This window comes from Harpia harpyja, chromosome 5 (genome assembly GCF_026419915.1).
Source record: "Harpia harpyja isolate bHarHar1 chromosome 5, bHarHar1 primary haplotype, whole genome shotgun sequence".
Classification (NCBI taxonomy): domain Eukaryota; kingdom Metazoa; phylum Chordata; class Aves; order Accipitriformes; family Accipitridae; genus Harpia; species Harpia harpyja.
In genome coordinates this window covers 11,201,742-11,223,435 of record NC_068944.1, presented here as the reverse complement: position 1 = coordinate 11,223,435, position 21,694 = coordinate 11,201,742, and the positions used below count along the sequence as shown (strand labels likewise).

General features: G+C 43.7%; 1 protein-coding gene across 5 annotated transcripts in view; it reads left to right on the top strand.

Annotated features, from left to right (window-relative positions):
* The first annotated feature begins 200 nt into the window (after positions 1-200).
* The window catches only part of CARMIL1 (capping protein regulator and myosin 1 linker 1), a 196,565-nt gene continuing 175,071 nt past the window's right edge, over positions 201-21,694 (top strand). For all 5 annotated transcript variants that reach the window (XM_052788667.1, XM_052788665.1, XM_052788668.1 and 2 more), the window contains exons 1-2: positions 201-439; positions 4,488-4,585. In XM_052788667.1, the coding sequence (XP_052644627.1) occupies positions 400-439; positions 4,488-4,585 (138 nt within the window). In that variant the 5' untranslated portion in view covers positions 201-399. The remainder of the gene's footprint in view (positions 440-4,487; positions 4,586-21,694) is intronic.

The window sequence follows — 21,694 nt, the reverse complement described above, 5'->3', positions numbered from 1 at the left end:
TCCTGAGCCGCCGGTGCCGGGCGGGGGGAGCCGGGCGGCGCGGAGGGGCCGGCCGTGTGAGGAGGGGGAAGGAGGGAGCCGGCGCGGGGGCCGCCGTCAGCCCGGCCCCCAGCGCCTGACGGCTGCCTGCGGGCCGTTCCTCCCCTGGAAATGCCGCTCCTGGCCGCGCCGGCTGCCGGGAGCGTCATGTAAGCGCGGAGGGAGCGGGCTCCGCCGGGCGGGAGAAGTCCCCTTCCCTCCGTCCGCCCTTCCCGCCGCACACCCGCACCACAGAGAGGCGCACGGCCGGCCCTCCTCCCCCGCCCGGCTGGGTGCATGCCCGCCTCGCCTGCCGGAGGGACGGCGCGCCGCTGAAGCAGCCCCGCCACCGGGCACCCCCGGGCGCCGGGCAGCGCCACCATGGCCGAGGAGAGCTCCGACGTCCCCAAAGAGTTGATCGGTAAGGGACGGGGTACGGCAGCGGGGTTGGGGGGGGGGTCCCGGGGGAAGGTGTTGCGGGGGCGGGGGGCAAGTTTAGAGGCTGCCGTGCGCGACCCCGGGCTGCAGCGCTGCCTGTGGGGGGGGGGGACGGGACACCCGGAGGGGACCGTGGCGACGAGGGGCCGGGAGGGGGGGTCTCTGTGGAGCCGGGGGGAGCTCCGTGGGAGCCGGCTGGGGGAGCCGAGGGGGCTCGGCGGGTGCCGGAGGGGCTCCGGGGGGGTCGGGGAGACTCTTGAGGGGGCGGCGAGGCCGCGCCGCCGGCGCTTGGCCCCGCTGCTGCGTGCGGGGAACGGGCGGGCGGGGGCCGCGGGCCTGGGGCGGCGGGCGGGCGGCCGCGGGCGGGGGCTGTACCCGCCTCACCGTCCCCGGGTAGCCCGGGGCTCCTCCGCGGCCCCCCCCCCGGCCCCGCGGCGGGCGGTGACAGGCGGCCCCGGCCCGGCGCCCGCTGTGCCAGCCCTCCGGAGGGGTCTGCCGGCGGGCAGGGCCGTGGGGGGGGGGGATTCTTCGGGGGCCTGCGGGGGCTGGCGGACCCGCGGTGAAACTGCCCCGGGACACCCGCACCGCCGCCCGGCCGGGGCAGGTCCTCGGAGCGGCTCAGCCGTGGCGGCGCGGGCTGAGGTCCCGAGCTGCGGCTCAGGTCGTTATTTATTATTTTCCCCCCTGGGCTTTGCGTAGTTTAAGACTCATTTTGCTATGTACGTACGAGGGAGCGAGGGTATTTGTAATTAAAGTTTTACGGCCACATGCAGGCAAGCCCCCGTGTTGCGTGGTATGCGCTTAGGAAATCGTAGGTGATGGTAAGGACCCTGAAAATGCTGCCATCGCTATTGGGGAGCTGTCGATAAATGGATCATTAACGCGGTGCGTTGGTAACCCGTGACATTTGGGGGTAACAGGTCTGATGCTCTAGGCCTGGTCCTCAGCCACCTTGCTCAGGCCAGACTTCCTTTGGTTTTACTTGCGGTTTTGCCTGTTGAAGAGAGGTCTAAGGCTCTCGCCAACATTAGAATAATTTAAAGTGTTGCCTTAACGACAGATGGAAACAGAAATTTGTCAGGCAACAAGGTACATGTTGCGTTAAATACAGAGCTTCAAACCTTACTTAGTTCATTTACACTGTTGCATTTCCTTCAGTTTCGTCAGTCAGTGCTATCGGTGGTAACTGGTTTTAGCATTTATAAAATATTGGTAAAAATCTGGATGGATGGTTGCAGCTGTCACAGAATTTTCTTCTCTGTAGACAAAATAGCTCTTTTGCAGTCCCTTTAGTGTGCAAACCATGTGGCTTGCTTTAGTCTATATTTTACTACTAAGAAGTGATTGGCTGGGAAGTGTGCTAGGAGTAGCAATGGTCAAAACCATGAACTTTTTCTTTTTTAAAATGGCCAGGCATACTTGAGGTGCTCTAATACATGGTGCTTCTTACTCACTGTGGATCTGCGCTGTACTCTGTGTCGTAGGTGAGGTGTCGTGCATATTACGAGGAAGAACAAAGTGAGCATCTTCACACATCCCCTCCTCTGATGGCTTTGGGCAATTTTAAGAATTCCCCCCCAGTCTTGGCGCCCTGCACCCACCCAACTTGCCTTGTCAAGGGCTCTTCTGAGACACGGGGATCTGTTTATGTAGATTGGTTTGATTTCTGGCAGTGTTTTGGTGTTTGTTAAAATTTGACCTTTTAAATGACTTTTTGTAGTAACCCTGTGTTTTGAGAATAGGATGAAAGGATGTGCCTTAACCCTTAGTGATTGGAGCGTGGAGATTAAACTGGGGGTAGGAGTGTTTGAGCTGTGGTTTTCGTTCTGTCACTCGCTTCCTGTGTGACCTTTGTTGGGTCTCATAGGTCATAGTCTTCAAAAAACCCTCTCTTACTGTTGGCTTACCTGGGTCCGCTCCACCGAGGCGCGGGTGTCTGAAGTTGCCAGCATTAGAAGTGGATGAGCGCTTTAAAATACGAGCCTTAACGTTACGTTTCCATCTCCGAGTCCGAAAAACTACTTCGCAAGTCCACTTGCTACCCAATGTGTAAGGAAGTGTCTTGAGTCACATGGGGAGTATATGAAATCTGTATCTTACCTCTCTGAAGAAGCGTTTCTAGCCCTTTCTGGAAGATGGAGCCTTGGAGGGAGCTGGCATCCCAACGCTCTGCGGAGGACTCTAGGGCCCCAAGCCCTTTCTCTCCCTAAGTCTTGTTGAAGTAAGAGCGCTGGAGCTGAGGGCTTGCAGTCGCGCCCACCGCTGCCGTGTGGGACCTGTGGGACAGCGGAGGGAAGCAGGTCTCGCCACGCCGGCGCCTCGGGAGGAAGTCCCTTGCTAGATGTGGGCACTTGGCGTTGTTTGTGGGAGAGGAGAAACCAAAAGGCAGAGGCTGTGGGTGGAGGTAAAGTAGCAGAGACAGCAGCAATACCTTTCCTTCTGCAAGGTGGTAGGACTTTATGAAAAAGACAGTGTGGTCAGCTTGCTTCTGGATTCCCAAGCAGGGATAGAAAGACCAGAATTGGATTACGGCATGGAGAGGAAGCCTTGGGAAAACAGTTCTGATCAGGAGGACGGGGCTGAACTTTCCCCCAGGCTTTGCTTACCTGGCTTGCAGCCTGGCTCCTGACCAAGCGGTTGCCCGGGAAGCTGGCCGCGCTGGCCGTCTGCCACAGGGCTGCCGCGGCTTGGGGCAGGCTTCTCGCCGGGCAAGCCGCTGCTACCGAGGATCTTTTGTTTCCTGATAGGAAAATTAAAATTCCTGGGGAAAACATGCCGATTCTGCAGAAAGAGCTCTTTCTGGTGGAGAGTTGCTCCGACCAGGCGCGTTTCTGACTCGCGCACCCTCCTGCCCTGCAGGCAGAACACTGTGGCCTGAGCTAAACGTCCAGGCTTGATAAATGGTGTGTTGTTTGCACTAATGCATTCTGACTACCGGATGAAAATTGTGCAGAAAAGTGCTATACAGAGCACTATAATTAAAAGCCTTAGGAAGAGCCCCTTACCTTCAATTTTAGCCTTTAAACTTGAGTGCGCATGAGGGCAAAGTGTGTGTGTCTGGGGAGGGCGGAGACTTACCTTTTACAGATGCCAGTTATAGTGCTGGAAATAGGCTAATGTGTTTAAAAGATTTCTTTCTTGTTCCTTTTCTGTGGGGGCTAGGGAGTGAAACTTACGGAAGGTGCCAAATTGGCTCTTCTAGATGAACTCCTCTGTTATCTCCCAATTACATCAGTGTCAGTAGTTGTATATGCTTTCCGACAGTTCCCTGTGTATACGTTCCCTTCAGGCCAGGGTCCAGACGTTTAGGGGAAAGGCTGGTTCATTTGGTACTTGGCAGAGACCGTGTAGACATGTGTATGCACATACGTATTAAAACATGGCAATTAATGTAACTTTGTGTTGGCACTGTGAGGTGGCTACGTTGTCGTTGGGACTTGGACCGAGACCAGTGTTGCCTTCCATAGCATCCGCTGCGTGGCTGTCAGGTGTTAGTATCTGGAAGTCTGCTTGGTTTGCTTTGCAACTTAAATGCGCAGAGTGCAAAATGTGCAAATGTTTGCTTTTCCATTATCTGACCCATACAGCCTCCTTGATATTGACAACAACAGGCTAAAATTTTTGCAATGCAAGAAGCTAATTTGCTTCAGCAAGCTTTTCAGCTACAATTAATAGCAAGTGAGGAATTTGTTGTATTTTCCCAGAGTAGAGCTAAGCAGTGCTGGGGCTTGTCTTGGGAATGCTTTTGATGTGTAAGTAGTGCTGGAAAGAAATAGCAAATTATGTTTAGAATCCTGGTGTATGAAATTGATAATTTATGTCTACTATGATAGGATTATTGTGTAGATTACATACTTACAAAAGCTGTACTTGTGTTAGGTTGTGTTTAGTACTGGTACATGTGCATGAGACTTACATGAGTGCAAGTGGTTGAACAACACAGCTCTGAGTCTTCCTGAAAACTTGACAGTCTGTTTCCTTCTCATGTTGACAATGAAGGTATTTAATTAAGGTATTTTCTTTTATTTCAGAAAGTGTCAGGGATGTTATTGGAAGGAAAATCAAAATTTCGGTCAAGAAGAAAGTAAAGCTGGAAACCAAGGGAGATAAAGTGGATAACAAAATATTGGTAAGTACGATGGAATGACTCTGATTACATATGTGAAGGAAGAGCCAGTATCTTTTCAGAAGGCATTCATTCTCCTCTGGAAGGATTCTTTGAACTTTGTGGGTGCTGTAAGATACACATATCACTTGTTTTCCTACTTTCTTGCTAGCCTGCACAGCAAGCTGATGTGCAGGCGTGCACATGTACACACGTGTTTATCACTGAGTTATTCTTCAGACTTTACGGTATTGTGTTGCGGACTGATGCTAAACCAAGCTATTATTAGAACCTGTTCTAAAATAATTTGCTGCCTTTGCTGGTTAGGTTTCCAGTTTAAATCCGTAGGAATTTTGAGTGGACAAGAAATGCAAAATGAAGCATGTAGAATTACTTACCTTTTTTTGAGATTCTTCTGAAGCTGTTATGCAGTGAAGAGTAACAGTAAAACTGTGGTGCTTTTTGAACTCAAATGACTATTTGTACTTTTTAGTATTCTCCGTTAAGTCATACATCTGCATTTTAAAAGAAATGCTTAATGTGTGGGATCCTCCATTGTCATTCCTAAAACTGTAGTGGAGGAAAGTGTCAAATTAATCTTACTTAAGTATGCTTTCCTGTTTTCTCAAGAATAGTTTTGCTGGCCTCTCTTGATAAGAAGGCGGCTGTGGTAATGAGCTGGTATGCTTGCATACTATCTTGAATACTTGGATATTCAAAAAGAGATGGAACTGTATTTCTTTGTTCTTTTGATGCCTCTATATCAGGACAACTAGAGTCACAAACACAAATAAGTACAGTGCTGCTGTAGTATTTTGCAAGATATTTGGTGCTTTGTGCCAGTAAAAATGCTGTTGCGTTTTTGAAAGTTTCATTGCCAAAACTGTTGTACAGATTTTGGGTACATTCCCCATGCAGATATTCTATTTTGTCTTTAAAAACCGCAACTTATTAATCAGTTCTGAATTATCTTCATAAAGTACATGTTGCTTATCCCTGGGCAGTAAGACTGTGGATAATGGTCTACTTTTCAGCGAGAGCAGCTGCTTAAGGAATTTGAAATATTTTCTGCATAATATCTACCCATGTTATATGTAGCTCCTGGGTTTACAGCTTCTGTTTCTGTACTGGAAGTAGGTTGAGTATGTGAATGTTGATTGATTGTCTCTATTTATTTGAAAGCCATGTTTATAGGGAAGTCTGACAGTTTCACTGAAGCAGTAACACTTGATTGACTTTTTGACTTACACAGAATCATTACTCTTATCAATAGTGAAATACATTGTGGAAATACTGAAATACTTTTCCAATTTGATGGGACCAAAAGGATGTCAAGCTTTGAATTGTCAGTGAAGTTTCTGAGGGATGTATTACTAGGCAGTAAAATGCCTAAATGTGATGACTCAGATGTTTTTTCTCTCTTTAATCTCCTAAACTCTCAGGTGGGGGACTTTTAACCTTTTATGACTGAAGAGGTACTGAAAGGGAGGGAACCTGTTTAAGGGGTTCACAAGGTAGTCAGCACTTCTTGTGTGTGTGCATGTTGTCTTCAGTGCACAGGGTAAGTCTTTCAAGGGGATGAATTGCTGAAGGGGGTGTTGTCTGGTAGAACCATTTGTTCTTTGATGCAAAAATGCGGGGAACTTATATTGGAAAAAAAAAAAAAAAAGAGAATGTTTTCATGGTTAGAGAAATTCACTGTTGACTGCTGGCGTTGGATTTTGTGTTTTCTTCTGCCACAGAAGAAACTGTGTGAAGTGCCCTGCCCTGTGTGAAGCTGTACAAATCACTAATGGCAGTTTTTTACAATGTTTCTCTAATTGCATGTGTGTATCTTTACCTGAGGTCTTTTTGCAGAAGTGCTGAGTGTTGTCTGCTCTGGCAGAGGCCAGCGGAGACTGTGGTTCCTTTTGAGGATGCAGAGTTCTCTGAAATGCAGTGCGCTCTGAAAAAAAAAAAAAAAAAATACACCAGTGACACCTTAAGTTGGGTACCTCAAATTAGTGGAGACTTTCTGGCCTTACTGTGTCTACACAGTCTCACTTCTTACCTGTGAAGTAAAGGAGATACACCCTCCTCTCCTCAAAAGAGTGATGCTGAAAATAAATAACCTTGCTTCAGAAATATGTAGGTGCTTAATACTAACTGCCACAGGAAAGCTGCCAACAAAATTAAGAATCTTTGTATTCCAAGCTGGGACTTAACAGTATTCAGAAAATAATGCACATGGCCGCATTCTGACCAGGGCGGGTAAAACTGAATGCTGAAGTGCTATGCCTTGGGTGAGCATGTCAAACTGAATGCTGAATGAAGTGTTGGCGGCAAAAGCAATTCAGTAATTAAAGACTATATCCTTAAGTGTATGCACCAGAGGGCTCAAATGTGATTGCATGGGCAACCTTCATGCCAGCCCTCCTCGACTCCTGAGAGCTTAGTTTTGAAATGTTAATCTGCTGAGCATGGTCTCTTGAGCTCACGTGTGGCAATGAATTGTTTTGTGATTTTGGTTTAAATTTTTAGTCGTTGGGTATTTACAGGCAAACTAGGTAGCATGCATTGGGTCCAGCATTTAATAAGGAGAAAATACCAGTTGCTTTCAGTCTAGCTAACCCCAGAGCCATGGTGGAATGTGCTCAAGGTTTTAGAGGAGGTTGATTGTAGAGGTTGGCACTGAGCCCTGGCACCCAAACCTGAGCGTTAATTAAATGATCTCTCATCCTTCCTTCCTAGGAAAATCCAGCAAAATCAGTACCACTTCGAGAAAGGGAGATTATTTAAAAATGACTGCACTTGGCAGGTAACTATAAAAACAGTTGACCTCTGGCCCTGTTGTTCACAGTGTATTCAAGGTGCAGAGTACTAGAATATGGATGTAACCATCTACTGAAGTCACTCTGCTATAGGAAATTCCTCTGATAATTAAGATGGAAATTGGAATCTGAGACGAAAGAACAGTGCAAAAACCCTGGTGTTGCTTGAAATAAGGTCCCGATGTTAAACTGGTGAAATTGGTGGATAAAGTCCATGATTGCCTTAAGGTGCTTTAGGATCTCAGCTTTGGGTGCTAAAGTTTTGCTCAGGCTGGGGCCCAGTGCCGGAGCTCCGGAGCAATATGGGGAGCCCTGGTCAAGGCTTCTCCCAGCTTTTTGGGTCACATAACCTGTGCCATGTCGGGTGCAGGCAGCCAAACTCCGGCAGAGCCCTTGGGCAGGCAGCCCTAGCTGGCTCCACATGGCCTTCTGCCAGAGGCAGAGGGCTGCTGCAGGAGCAGACCCCACTTTGTTTGGCTTCAGTGTGGTTCTCGCAGCAATAGTCTTACCGGGTTAAAATAGATAAAGACATCACTGTTTTGTAATCGGTCGGGGATTGCTTTGGTTTTGTGGGATTGTTTTGTTTAAACCTGGTTTCTTATGAGGACAAGGCTTAAGGCATCATGCCGAGTGGCTGCTGTGTTCCTCCTCTAGCTGACAACTTCTGACCTTCTCTCAAGTTTCAGCTTAAGCTGATGGGTATGTCGAGGTCTCAGTTGTAATGATAATAGAGTCGGTTTGGGGGGGAGGGAGGAAAGGCAGTCAGAAAAAGAAGAGAAACTTTACACCTAGTCCCTCCCCTGAGGGCCTTACCTTTTTGGCACCATAAGGGATCAGGCAGAATGCCCTGACCGTGAGAAAGATTTCAGTGTTTTGTCTTGTTTTTTTAACTCAGAGGCCTCAGTGATTATCAGATTATCACCTACGGACAAACCCCGGTAGGAGACAGGGCTTCTTAGTTTCCGTGTTTGTGGTGCTGCTTTTTTCCCCTCAAAATAGCCAAGGTATCTGTATGGCATTTTGCTGAATATTTCCCGTTGCTGTTTCTTCCCATCAGATTTATTGTAATTAGTAGCAATCATTGAGAAATTGAAATTGTAAGATAAAGGCAACATGTTAAATACATCTGACCAACTCCTTATACAATACTGATGTTTTCAGGAGCCGTCCATGACAGGCCAGATTTCAGGATTCCTCTTTGCATTTTTTTGCTACTAATAAAAGAGAATACTCCTAGTCTAGTTGCATTTGAGATTAGTTTTCCCTTCCAAAATAATATTATTTTAGACATTAAAGATGAGGAAATATTGCAAATGACTCTGTTCTCTATATGGCTGGTCTGGGTTTTTTTTGCTTTGTTGTTGTCTTTTTTTTTTTTTTTCTTGTGTGGTTTTTTTTAAATGTTTTCCTAACCTTAAGGCCATAGAATAGTGTCCTGTGATGTAGTGACCAACAGCACTTTATTAGGAAATCCCATTGAGGAATCTGTTATGCTGCTGCCCCAGCTCATTTACGTTCTCTTTGTTAAAGTATCACAATGCTGCTTTGGCAGGTGGCTCTCCTTAAAATGTACTGTATGCCCAACATGGATTCACTGGGAGTAGTTTGTAGGTCCTTGTAGCTTTCTTTGGGACATATGTTTCCATGGGCTTTTAAAACAAAATTTTCAGTTGACTCCTGTAAAATAGGATTCTATTTGTTCTGTCCACATGGTCTGAGATTTCTGAGGTTCTGCTTCTAAAGACTCACTTACAAAGACTGAAATTCTATTTAAAGAAATCTATCTGTATTTACTTTTAAAGGAGCGATTATGGCCATCTTGTGCACTGTCCGTGTGGCTTCTGAATACTGCTTCAACAACCTGGCTGACTGTACTGAAGCAGCTGAGAAAAGCTTCTATGAGCTGCTGTGTCTGTTCAGCTATAAGGGTGGCAGTCTCCGGGTGGAGGCAGTAATATTTTGCACTGCCAAAACTATTTTGGGATTGAAAGCTCTGGCGCTTGTTTTCCATTGCTCATCTTTTGTCTCGATCCATCCATGATATCCTGTTCAAATAGAGATGAATTTTTCTGTCTGCCTAGGTGCAAATGTCTTGCCTTAAAAAATACACACTTGTATTAGATCACTAAGAGCATGAAGCTCACAGGGTTGTCCAAGGTTAGTTTTACATAAAATGTGTGCAATCTCGCACATTATATCATGACAGCTGGTGTGTGATAATGATGTTATATATGGACATTCTTTTAAAATAACGGTGTTTCCTCTTCCCTGCCCAGAACATTGACTGTTATGACATATATCTTAAGTGTGTGTTTATGAAGATGAAAGGAGGTAGGTGTTGGTACATCCCTCATGTCAGGAAATCTAAATGGAGTAATCAAAAAATATTTATATATGAAAATGTATTTTAATACATTTACAAGGCGCTTCTTAGAAAACAATTGAATTGTGGCCAATGAGATTGCTACAGAAAACTGAAATAATAAGAGTACTGCTGGAAAGAGAATTTATTAATCCAGTCATGCAGTTGTATATAGTCCCAAAACAGGAACTGTTTAAAAAAAAAAATAAATTTATGTGCAAGTTTTACTGAAATCTACGTTTACATTAAACACTGATCTCTATAAGGTTACTTTTAACTGGTGGGAAGATTTACAAACTTTGCATTCTGATGCTGTGATTGTGCATGCGAATGTTGAAATCCTCTTTGTTGAGATGTTTCCACTTCTAGGAGGGGAAACTGGCCATCCATGGAATTAACCAGGCTGAGAGGAATGCTTCCCTCTTCTTTGGGTTGGTGGGGTTGGGAATTAGTTTTTTTTCCTCAATTTCCTCTTCAAATTCCTACTTCCAGTTTTTCTTTTCCTCTTCCCCTTCCTTAGTTCCCACACTCAAAGCATCAGTTGCAGACAGAACCTTGTCTTGTGTTTAAATTGGTGTTGACACACTTCTTAGCATAATAATAATAATATGAATAAACTCTGAGGCTCCTTTCCCTCAGGTTTGTCTGCATTAAGGGCAAGATCTAATCTGCTTGCTTAATTAAATTGGCCTTTGACCAAACTGAAACAGTCCTCTTTTTCCCTGGCTACCCAGGCAAAATGTAGATTTTCTACAGTCCTGGCACTTTTGTGTCCTTTTGAGTGCAGCTCTGCCCAGAGCTATATGTTTTCTTGACACTCGGTTGAAGCATAGAAGATTTCTTGCATGTTGAGAGTATAGTGTATTCTTTGCATGCTTTGGGAGCATGGTATAACCATTACATCAGAAGAGCAGCTTGCTTGCTCTCCCTTTCTTTGCTTTTGGGCAACTGATACACGTAGGGAAAAGTAAGAAAAGGTAACAAAAGGTAAGAAAAGGTAACTCGTCTTTCGGTGCCCTGAAAGTACCTGCCTTTGTTCTGTTTCGTACTTTGCATGTGCACACCCACCTGCGGGCCCATATATCCTTATCTGTGTTCTGGAAGGAGGAAGTGTAAACATTACCTCACTCTTAGTGGCTTCTGGTTTTCTGTTCACAGCTCTAACAGCTATCAGGAAAAAAGGAGTGGTGGGAGGCAGGAGTCCACTATGGCTCTGAATTGTTCATGGGATCTTTCCTTCTGTCAATTTTTCATACCCCAATTAAAAAACATTTTTTTTAACTGTCACACTCTTCTTTTGCTGAATATATAATGTACCAAAGTGGTTTGCTAATGTACTTTTGTTTCTAGAGGGCCTGACTCCCTGCCACCATTATTTGTGAATGGAGCTTTCCTAAGCAAAGATTTGCATTGAAATCTGTGCATAAAAGTGGCAGAAGACTGACTAGTACATATAATTTCCCCGAAGTTGGAAATAAAACATAGAAAATGAGCGTTAGGGTCAACTTTGTGTCTCAGTCACTCTTCTCCACTGATGCCTTTTTTTTTTTCCAAGAAAGAGAAGGCTTGGAAGGGAACGGAGTATATGTTATTTGGTAGACAATATAAATGCAAAAACCTTGTCCATGTTTGTTTGTTTTTTTTCTTTTCTTTTTTTCTCTCACAGCTTGTTTTGTCTGCCTGAAGACACTTATTCTAAGAAAAGACTTCTCACATGGGGAATGTGGTTCACTTCACTGTAGGTGATGTGGAGGAGGACACAGTAAGCTTGAGAAAGGCCGCCAGGGCTGCTAATTGAAAAGTTCGCACAGCATACTGTGAAAAATGCTTCTTGTTGCTCAGAGCCCCTCTCCAACCATTGTTGTGGTGGAAAAATTGGTGAACGTCACTGATTTGTCTGATTCTTAAAATACTTAATTTGGATCACCTACAATTCTGCTTCATTTTTTTTCTCGTGGTGGTGGTAATTTAGTTCTGTGTAAAGTAATTACAGGCACAGGATTTAAAATTATTCTTTAAATATACCTACCGCTAACTGTGCTTCGTACTGCTACCAGAGTCCCCAAGCTGATTTCTGCCCTTGTTCCTGTCTAATCTCTCCCTGTTTCTGGAACACCCACTCTGTGGCAACTCACGAGTGATATCTTTTTGTTAATTATAGCTTCCCTAATTTGATCATTTAAGATGACAAACTATTATGATGAAAATTTAATTACAAGAGCCAGAGTCTGATAACCCAACACTCCTGAAACAGACCCAACCAAATTAATTGGCCTGCTGGGTGAGGGAAGAGCTACCCTGGCTTAGGGAGTTGGGGTAGCAGAATAAGGTCCAAATAGCTGCGGGATGCGATTTTAACGTTAGCAAACAGAAACAAGTTTCTGCTGGTTGGTACAAAGTTGGGAGAAGAAGTCGCATCGCTGGTGATGAGCGTGGGAGAGATGGTTGCCTGGCCCATGGGGACCAGGGCAGTGGCTTCTGGGAGAGCGATGGATAGCAGGTGGGGTTTTAGCAAAGGGGAAGGCTTCCCCGCCTCAGTCGAACAGTATTTGCTCATTGTTATATTACTGTCACTGTTCAGGGGGCTTCGCAAATGAATCCTGGCAGCACTTGCCCCTCTGAAAAAATACAAATGAAAAGGGGCCAATGTGTCCTGGCGAGGCTAATGCAAAGGTGTCTGCAGGATAGAAACTGGGCAGGTTATATTTCTGGATCTTCTTTGCAAAGTGACCTTTATAAAAAAAAAAAAAAATTGTGGGCTGGGCTTGTGGGTGCTGGACGTTGTGCAGCTTATTCCCTTGGCTGTATCCCTGCGTGCAGTAGAAGGCCTGTGTGACAGGAGGATGGGCTTCAGAAAGCGTGTATGTGGAGATGGAAAACAGAAGGGGAGAGGCTGGGTCTATTTTCCCCTTAGGATTTCTGTCCTGCATTGCTTTTTTAAGTGGTGTTTGTCTGTGCTTTTTAGATAGCTCGATAACTAGATTTGATTTTTTTCTCCCTTTCTGCAGTTAAAGTGGCGGTTAGCAGCGTGCTGCCTGCTGCGAGGTGGGCAGCGGTGTGGTTGGGATGTCGGGAAGCAGTCTAATAGCCAGGGCTTAGGAGGCTGAGGTCACTCGGAGCAAGCCATTTCCATTTCGTGCTCCTGAGTGCTTGAAAGATGCTTGCCGGAGGCATGTCTTTATGGAATAAGCACTTCAGGTACATGTCTCTCTTCTCTGAGCGCATCCTCAGTTCTCCGATTGAACAGCAATCCTCCCATTGTACCGAAAACTTTGACAAACCACTGCTTTTGTAGAGCTTCGTGAAATTTTGAGGATTTGAGCTAAGTTATGCGTATCTGCTTATTCTTGGGGCCTGGGAGGAAAACAAGAAGGTGACATAGCTGCTGCAGAGCAGTTTCTACTCAGATGTGATTAGGGGAAGTGAATGGCTGTTAACCCTGATCTGAATTGGGAGACAGGGCACTGCTGTGTTTGTTCAGGGTCGACCTTTGAATGAAAAGGCTTCTCCCTCTCTGCCTTCAAGGCCATTAGCAAGACCGAAACTCTTCATACAAAACTATTGATAAAGGGGAAGCCTTTCAGAGTCTGATCTCTTAACAAACACTTGAGCCTGGTGCTTAAGAACGATACCGTCTTACAGCCGTGCATGTTGAGCTTCTACTCCAATGTAGAGCTTGAGGAGCCTTAGGTGAGGAGCAGTGAAGGTAGGTCAATACAGATGTTTGGATTTTCAGTGCAGCCGGCTTTAGCTGATGATCTTCTCTTCTGGTGTTTACAATGTTTCCAGTAAATATTTGAAGAAATGCTAGCTTTGTTAGGTACTAATGCATTGGTGAGTGATAATTTTTGCCATCTTGGTAAGTTTATTCATATCTCAAATCTAAAATATGTATTTTATATTATTATTTTAAGAAGTGTAACATGAAAAATGGATTTTACACATAACAAGCAGTTTTCTTGACTGTGTCACTGTTCACATCTGCACCTTGGAAGTCTCAGAAAAGCACAGTGTTTGGGCTTTGGGCTTTCTGTTCTCTCATCTCAGGAAGATGGTGAAATGCCTGCATTTTTTGTGAAGCATGTTGGTGTATGCTATGTACAATTGTTGCATACCTGCATACACTAAGGGTATCTTTATGCTCCCTTTCCTACTTTTCCATCTCCCTCTTTGCTGTCCTTACCACTTCTCTGCTTCAGCAAGTCTCTGGAAACCTCCCTGCGTGTAGATTACTGTCAGGACTTGGGTTTGCTTTTTAGTCTACCCCTTCTCACACTAGTGTCCCCATTTTCCCAACAAATGTATGTTTTGTTTCAGTTGTAAACTGTTGCTGTTTTTTTGCCTGCACTGAGTACTACTAAAAATGGTAAGAGTTGAGACCTGCACATCTTAAAAGTTGCACATTCAAATTAGGAAGATTTTAGGTGGTTGCAGGATTAATGCCAATGCTGAAAACACATTGCCTTTTTGCCCTCTCATTATTAAACTATGATCTTTGTCAGCTGGCAAAGATTTCTTAAACCTAGTAAATGCTTATTGTAAGCCTTGGAAATATATTTTTCCCTGTTAAATATTTTGAAAACATTTAGTAAAAAATACAAAACCTAAAGATGAGTTAGTTTCATGTGATATTTCCAGTGTAATGCTGTCCTTTTAAAGTGTTTCCTGTAACACCATTAGATGGATCTGCTGTTGTTTGTATGTGCGTGAAATTGTATGAAATTAAAATGCTGCAGGTTTTTGTATGGTATTAATTTATCACAATGTAGCCTTAATGCAATTTTAGTAGGTCTTTGTTCAGCCTGAGTGGTTAAGTCCGCCCAAAATACATTATTCTTCTATTTTATTTTTTCTATTTTTTTCTGTTTTATTTTTCTATTTTTATCTCCATTGTTTATTTTAGAATATTCCTTATGTTGTTTTTGCTTTACGGAGGGTCTGTTTACTGTCACCATAAAGAAAATATTGCAGACAATTGTTTGAAATCAAGGCTGGCCTTAAGGATGTATGCATAATTGAAGGCGACATTGGCAAGTCAGCTTCTCGGGCTCCCCTTTCACCTCTCTAACTGCTCCAGTTTTCCACACTGCTCTCTGGGACGTGATTCGTATGGTGCTGATGATGCCTCTCCTTTCAGCCAGGAGCAGCATTAACCTTGTGTGGAAGGGGTTAGTGAATTGTGCTTGACAGAGAGCACTAGGGACCTCCTTTCCTCTGCCTTCCCAGGTGCTGCCTGCTCGGGAGCCGGAGCTGCCTGGTGCTGATGCTCTCTGCCTCTGAGTAAATGCAGTGTAGTGTCAAGGTAGCTTAGATCCTAACGGGAGGAGGAATGCTATCATGCTTGTACCTTGAGATGTGCCGCAAAGAAAGCTTTGCTGTGGAGTAGCCTGCGTGTTGCAAGTTCACAGCGTGGCTGTTCCTTGTGTAACCTTGTTCAGGTGCCAGAGCCCCGGGGAGCTGGAAGAGTCTGGGCTGTGCTGGATGAGGAGGTGTTTCTGCTTGCACAATTCCTTCTGTAATGCTAGACCTCTCTCTTGCTGGATGCACAGATCTGCATGGCGCTGCTCGACTTCAGAACATGTTGGGAGGAAGGGATTCGCTAGCTGTACTGCTTGTTTCAGTGCACCGAAGAATGAGACTAAGGAGTTGTATCAGAGAGACTGCTTGCTCTCACCAGCCATTTCACCATACACATTCTGTGAGGGCCAGCCTCAGAAATATTTTCCCAAGTCATCTTGAACTGCTAATTTTTTAGCTTTATTGATAATACTTCTAAAAAAACCCTCAGCTTGTGCAAAAGCGGATATGCAGCCTGACAGAACTGGCAAAAAGAAGAGGAATAACTTTCTCCACCTCCCTGTGTCACTGTTTCTGAAGTGGTAATAGCAGCTTTTCCTGGAACATAAAGAGGAAGAGCTGGCAAAGACATGAGACTCTCAGTCAGAAGCCTGGCAGGAATCAAGCAAGCCGCCTTAGTTATTTTCTGTTTTTGTGTTCTCTTGAAGTATATTTTCCATGGACCAGGCAAAGGGACTGGTTATAAATACTGCACCAGTCTCACTGGGCTTTAGTTCTTGGTAAAGTAATTTGAGATCCTTTGGTAAAAGGTGTTATTTTCATACATTTATTTATTTATGCCATTGCAGTTACCTTTGAAAGAAAAGTTGTTGTAGTATCACAGATTGCATAGGTTTTGTTTCTGTAGGAATACCCTTGTGGTGAATGTAGCAAATTGACAGAGAATTGCAGAAGTGTTTTAAAATACATGAGAGACTTGTTACAGTGCATGGACATTGGTTCTCACTCCCCCAAAACTGTTTCAAGCTGTGCATTAGCCTTGAGGTCGAGGTCTCTGAATTAAGATTTAATATAATAAAATACGCTGAGAAAATCCTTAAATCTGTAGGGTCCAGATGCATCTTTGGGAAGCCATGTGAGCTGTTTGGTACAGTGTGGTTCTTAACCACCTAGTATCTTGAAGGGCGCTGAGTAAGTCGGGTAAGTGAGACTTTACGTTCATGGATATCGGATGGCCCTACCTTGGGGAGCAGAGAGGTTTTCATAATTGACCTTTGGATAATCTGATGGCACTGTCTGAGAGAACAAACAAAAAATATGTGGTCAGGTAGAATTTGTCTTGCCATGTCATTTAAATTTGGGTGGTAGAAATCCATTAAACACTGATCTATTACATTTTTAGGCTTTCTGAATAACCCATCTGTTCAGTTTTGTTGAACTGTATCTATTTAAGATGTGACCAAAGCCTGATTTTGGTTTCTTAGCTGTAATCTTTCGTGGTCCAAGTATAGAGCACTCCCAGGTGGCTTTTGGACCCCACACTTGGCAGGGTGAAGAGTGGCTTGGATTGCCCTGTTGCGAGTTTCTTGCAAAGCCTGCGGATTAGTGGATCTGTTGGCGCGTAGTGGAGGCAGGCCAGTTGGACTAGGCATTAGGTTAATGCTTAGGGCATTGTGGATGCATTGACATGAGGAAATTTAGTATCTGGGTTACAGCAGCCTCCGGCAGTACCGTTAAGCTGCTATGGTAAGAAAAATACTCCTTTTCTAATTTTTTTTTTCTTTTTTAAATTCCCCTGTAATGGAAAATCTGTCCTGAGCTGATTTTAGCATTACATGGAGGTAAAAATTCGTAGTGGTTTGCAGTTATCAGTATCCACTGTGTGGTAAGGTTGCTTTCAAGCATCTGTAATGGGGATATTGATGTTTTTCCATTCCTGTAGGCAGAGTTCACGTGTAAAATAAATGTTGAGCTTTTAAGTGTGTTTAATAATTACCCCTCCCATGAATGTATACCAATGCATATAACGTTGCACAAACTGATGCTTTAGATAGGTCTGTGACTTAAAGAGCCAGTTTGTTACATATTGCCTAATATTTTACACATAGATTATACATATTTCAAAGATTATTATGTTATGCTCTTATTTTAAGGTCAGTAGAGTAACTGAAACAAGAGGCAATAAAATCAAATCTTCTGAGCCTAGTATGCTGCCTCTTGCATCAAGATGATGTTCAGTTGCTAAATGTGTTTTTCCCCAGACAGCGAGGGCATCTGCGGATTCTGCAGTGCCCATTTGTTTCAGCCTGGGCACACTCTGTCGACACTTGCTGTGAAATACTGTAGCCTGGTTCACCTTCTGTGCTGCTGAGTTCTTGTAGCTTTATCTGCTGAGTTTATTCATTATTAAACGCATGCTTTCTGCTTGACAAGTGCTATAAAATCCCTTTCACTGTGGCTGAACCCAAGAACCTCCACTGAGAGTCTAAAAGGGTTATTAATTTTTTTTAAATGCAAATACTACGCATTTCTACTTTCCACTGAAGTGCTCTTCAGACCAGACCTGTCCTGTTCCTTAAGCCGTGTAGTCATGTAAAAATGAAGTACTAGATTTTTCCAGATTTCTACTGAAAACAGAAACAAGAATATCTCATGTGTTTGAAAGTGTTTCTGGAGGTCTGATAATATTAGGTCTACATAAAAATGACTGTTCATACTATGTACTATGTGTGTTGTTATATGTACTTCTGTATTAATGCAGCTGGTATGCAGTCCCCATTAAGAACACACACACACAGCATGAAATGGAAAGGTATGCTTTTCTAACATAAGTTACAAGGGTTCAAGCTTTCTGAAGTTTTAATTTTAAAGTAACTCAGTTTAGACATCCAGTGTTAGTTTTTTTGATTGATTTTCAACTTTATGATCATTTGAGAACAAACAAATCAAGGCTTTGGGCTTCCTTCTTAAGCTCTAGCTTGTATAAGCACTGGCTTGTCTTTCAGTTCTTATTAAGCATGTTCTGACTCATTTTTGTTACATTATATTTTATTTATCCTTTCTTAGATGAGCATTCCAGTATTCGGGAGCTATAAACATATCTGATACTAATCCAGGACACCAGTTTTTCCTCTAAAGGGGGAAGAACAGAGTTAACCACTAGATCTTGGTTTGATAAAAAGGTATCTTCCCAAATATAGGCTTTTTGTTTCTGATTCTTCTTAGAAAAGATAGCCATTGTAGATTTTAGCTCAGTCTTCACCTGCGTGTATTTATTTGTTTGCTTTGAAAATAACCAATTTGGGACTGTAAGGTTCTTTTTCTGTAAGATTCACCTCTTGGGTCAAGAGAGGTAGCCTCAGGACTTCTCATGCAGTTGTGTGTAACACCAGCAGTGACCTGGGACAGCAGTTTTGCTGTCAAGATAGCTAACAGTGGAAGAGCTGGCTCTTCCCCTAGAAAAGAACAAAGCAGCAGATGGGAGGCTGTCTGAAGAATATTTCAAAGAAAGGCCAGGGAGAGTGAGATCAAGGCCAGAGGAATTACTCAGACTGTTGAGTGAGCCTCCCTCTTGCTTTCTGTACTTGACAGACTGCAGCTGTGAACCTTGTCCTCCTCCACACAGCAGAAGGCCTGGAAGGAAAGGCGTAATTTTTTCTCAGAGTAGGGGGTCAACTAGTGTTTCTCTAGTTGGGTGAACAGAAGCTGAAAAGAAAGCGATGGAACTCAAGTGGCTTTGAGGAACTTGACCAGTCTACAGGCTAAATGTTTTTATGGCCATTATTAGTAAAGAAGTCCAAGGAATTGAGCCTTCCCATGCCTCAAACTTGTAGGTTTTATCTGGTCTCAACTGTGATCATCTTGGTTGTTCCATAGCTTCGCTCTTACTGGGCCAAGGGGCAGCTGTACGTCTGTCCCAAGTCCCGTAGCTCGTGAAATAGCTGTAGGGTAGGCTATGGGCATGGCAGGTGGTGTGCAGGTCTCCTCAAAATGCTGTAAACCAAGCTGGGCACCAGAAACCAGTTTCTTCTGACTGGTAGGCTCTTGGTCCCCCACTCAGTGTTGAAATGGTGGGATAATTCCTTCTGGGTCATAGTATCTCCTCAGAAGAGAGATGCTGGATTCCAGGATAAGTGTGCAGCTGAGGACCCTGACCCTTGGTAGATGTGTAGTCAGTACTGGCTTAGCACCAAATGTACCACTGCCCCTTTCTACTAAGGAATGCTGTTTCAGTGCCATAGGTGCGATTATCAGGTGAAAGCTCTCCTTTTCCGTAACACTGGATCTGCTAAAATGCTTCATTTCCAAGGCACAGAATCAAACTTTCCTTTTTGTTTTAGTGCTGCAAAATGCATGGAAGTTGTGGGAGTGCTAATTGGAACCAAGTGTGTCATCTGCAATAAATAAATAATTGGATAAATTTGTATCCTTACCTCCTCTGTCTGGTTATGTGTCTACAAAAATGCCATGATGTTTGTTTTCTAGGTGGGTTTAACACCATTCCTTGGAAATCTCAAGCAGATGTGTGGAGCTCACTGTTCAGAGGCATGAGTCTGGCTTATTGGATATTTGTTTGAACGTTGTTTCCACACCCAAACTTGCGGATGCTGGAAGCATTTCTCGTGTGAATGTTAATGTTTGTCTCCTGTGAAGACTCATAGGGATGAAGCCCTGCTATAACTTCTATGGCTGCTTTTTCAGTAAACTTTTTTTCTCAAACCTTTCTGGAAGGAGTGAGCACTTGTGTGAGAACGCTAGCCTACGGCTGTTGGTGCTTGCTGAGAACGGTGTGTGGTTGTTGGCTTAGCTCTGCTCTCTAAAAACTGTGCTTTACTGAGGTTCTACTGCTTTTCTTCTTTCTGCCTTTTGTTGTTTTTGCAGAATGATTGTGAACAAATCTAAACTTGAAAATAAAATGTCTTTTTGTTTGTTTGTTTGTTTTTGGGCTTTTGTTTTTTGGTGCTTCTGATGTCTGACTGCGTAATGTTACATCAGAGTACATGAGGATAGCATTAACTCTAAATTACACTGCGTTTTAGCTGTTGTGTTTATGGGTGAAGGGTCAGAAAGTTAGGACCTATCATGCAAGCATTTATAACAGCAGTTTCTAGTGACAGAAAGCCAAAAGGAAAAACCTGTTACCTCAGGTCATGTTGACAGTGGTGTCTGCTGTCACACTTATTTCTTTGGATTTAATGGTAATAAAAATTCCTGAACATAAGCTCTGAGCAGTATATTGATAACTGAGTGAACGATAAGTATGATTATTTCATAGAATTAATTACTTAGGTACAGATGTATAAAAACCTCTAGCTCTCAGCATCCGATAATCAAGTGGGGTTGTCAATTTACTGTAGCCATCACATAAAACATCTTACACCCATTCATGCTAAGCGTGTACCTTGGGTTTTCCCCTGCATACCCAAACCAAGACAAATCAAATCAATGTGTTGTGTTTTGTTTTGTTTTTCCCACCAGATTCAAAAGGTGATTATTTGTATGGACTGAGGGGGATGGTTTAATGACAGGAGGAGGAGATCTTGAATCGTGGAGTCATAAATGATATTGGGAGCTTTCAGCAGCTGTCTGTTTTCATAAGAACGCAGACTCTTTTGGAAAGTCTCCACTTTCCAGCTGGGAAAACACATATCAAGCAAAAATGCAGTTTGAGTTGGGCTTGACAAACCAACTCCGTCTTAAAAAATATTTTTCTTCCAACATCATCTCTGTGCTCTGATCGTGTAAGTGGCTGCAGTGTAGTTTTGGTGCTTCCCAGTGAATTCCATGCAATAAGCTCTCCTGGACAAGTGTTGTCTTTGCAGGGCAACTTAGTGTTCTTGAACTGCATGTTGAGCTGTGATATCCTGGAAAGTTTGAGGCAGACATAGCCACCAACTTGGACAAATAAATAACAATCTATAGTTAAAAAATTTCTCTCCTATGCTAATGTAGGCTATTCCTCTGTTTTGCAAATGCTAATATTTTTTGATATCTGTTAATTTGCTTGCACATTATAGCAAACTAAGTATATTGCAACGTATTTGTTATTAAAGGGAAAACCAATCAGAACGGAATTGTCTCAGTCTCTGTCTCTAGGGAGTATCACCTGTAACTGAGATCTAAAGCTCTTCCCTGAAGTGAAACTCCATGCAGGCAGATTTATTGTTATTAAGTAGGGAAAAAACATATTGCGAGGCAACACAAGCATTTAACAGATTTTAATAAAAACACAGTGTGCAAGGACCAGAAAAAATATTTATAGTATTACAGGTCTGCTAATTTTTCAAATGACCTTGAAAATATGCAAGTGCAGCTGTTCTTGTTAAATTAATGTGAAAGGATGCTTCTTAGGAAAAATGTGAGTCTGGTGGGGGCTAGGTCAGATCCTTGCAAGTAAAAATCTTGAAGCTAGTGACTGGTGACATTAGCATCTGGTTTGACTGAGTTGGAAAGACCTACGGATTTGAAGCAGACTTTAGGACAGTGTGTTAGGATTTGGGAACTATCCCTGAGTATTTATCTGGTTTTGACTGATCAGACTGGGAAGGGGATATCTTTGCCAAGAAACTAGCTTGAAAGCAATGCTGCAGCTTTTTACGGAAGAGCAATAGCTCTTTTGTAGTTAAGTAGTGGCTATGAGCTACTTAAATTGCTGGAGAAACT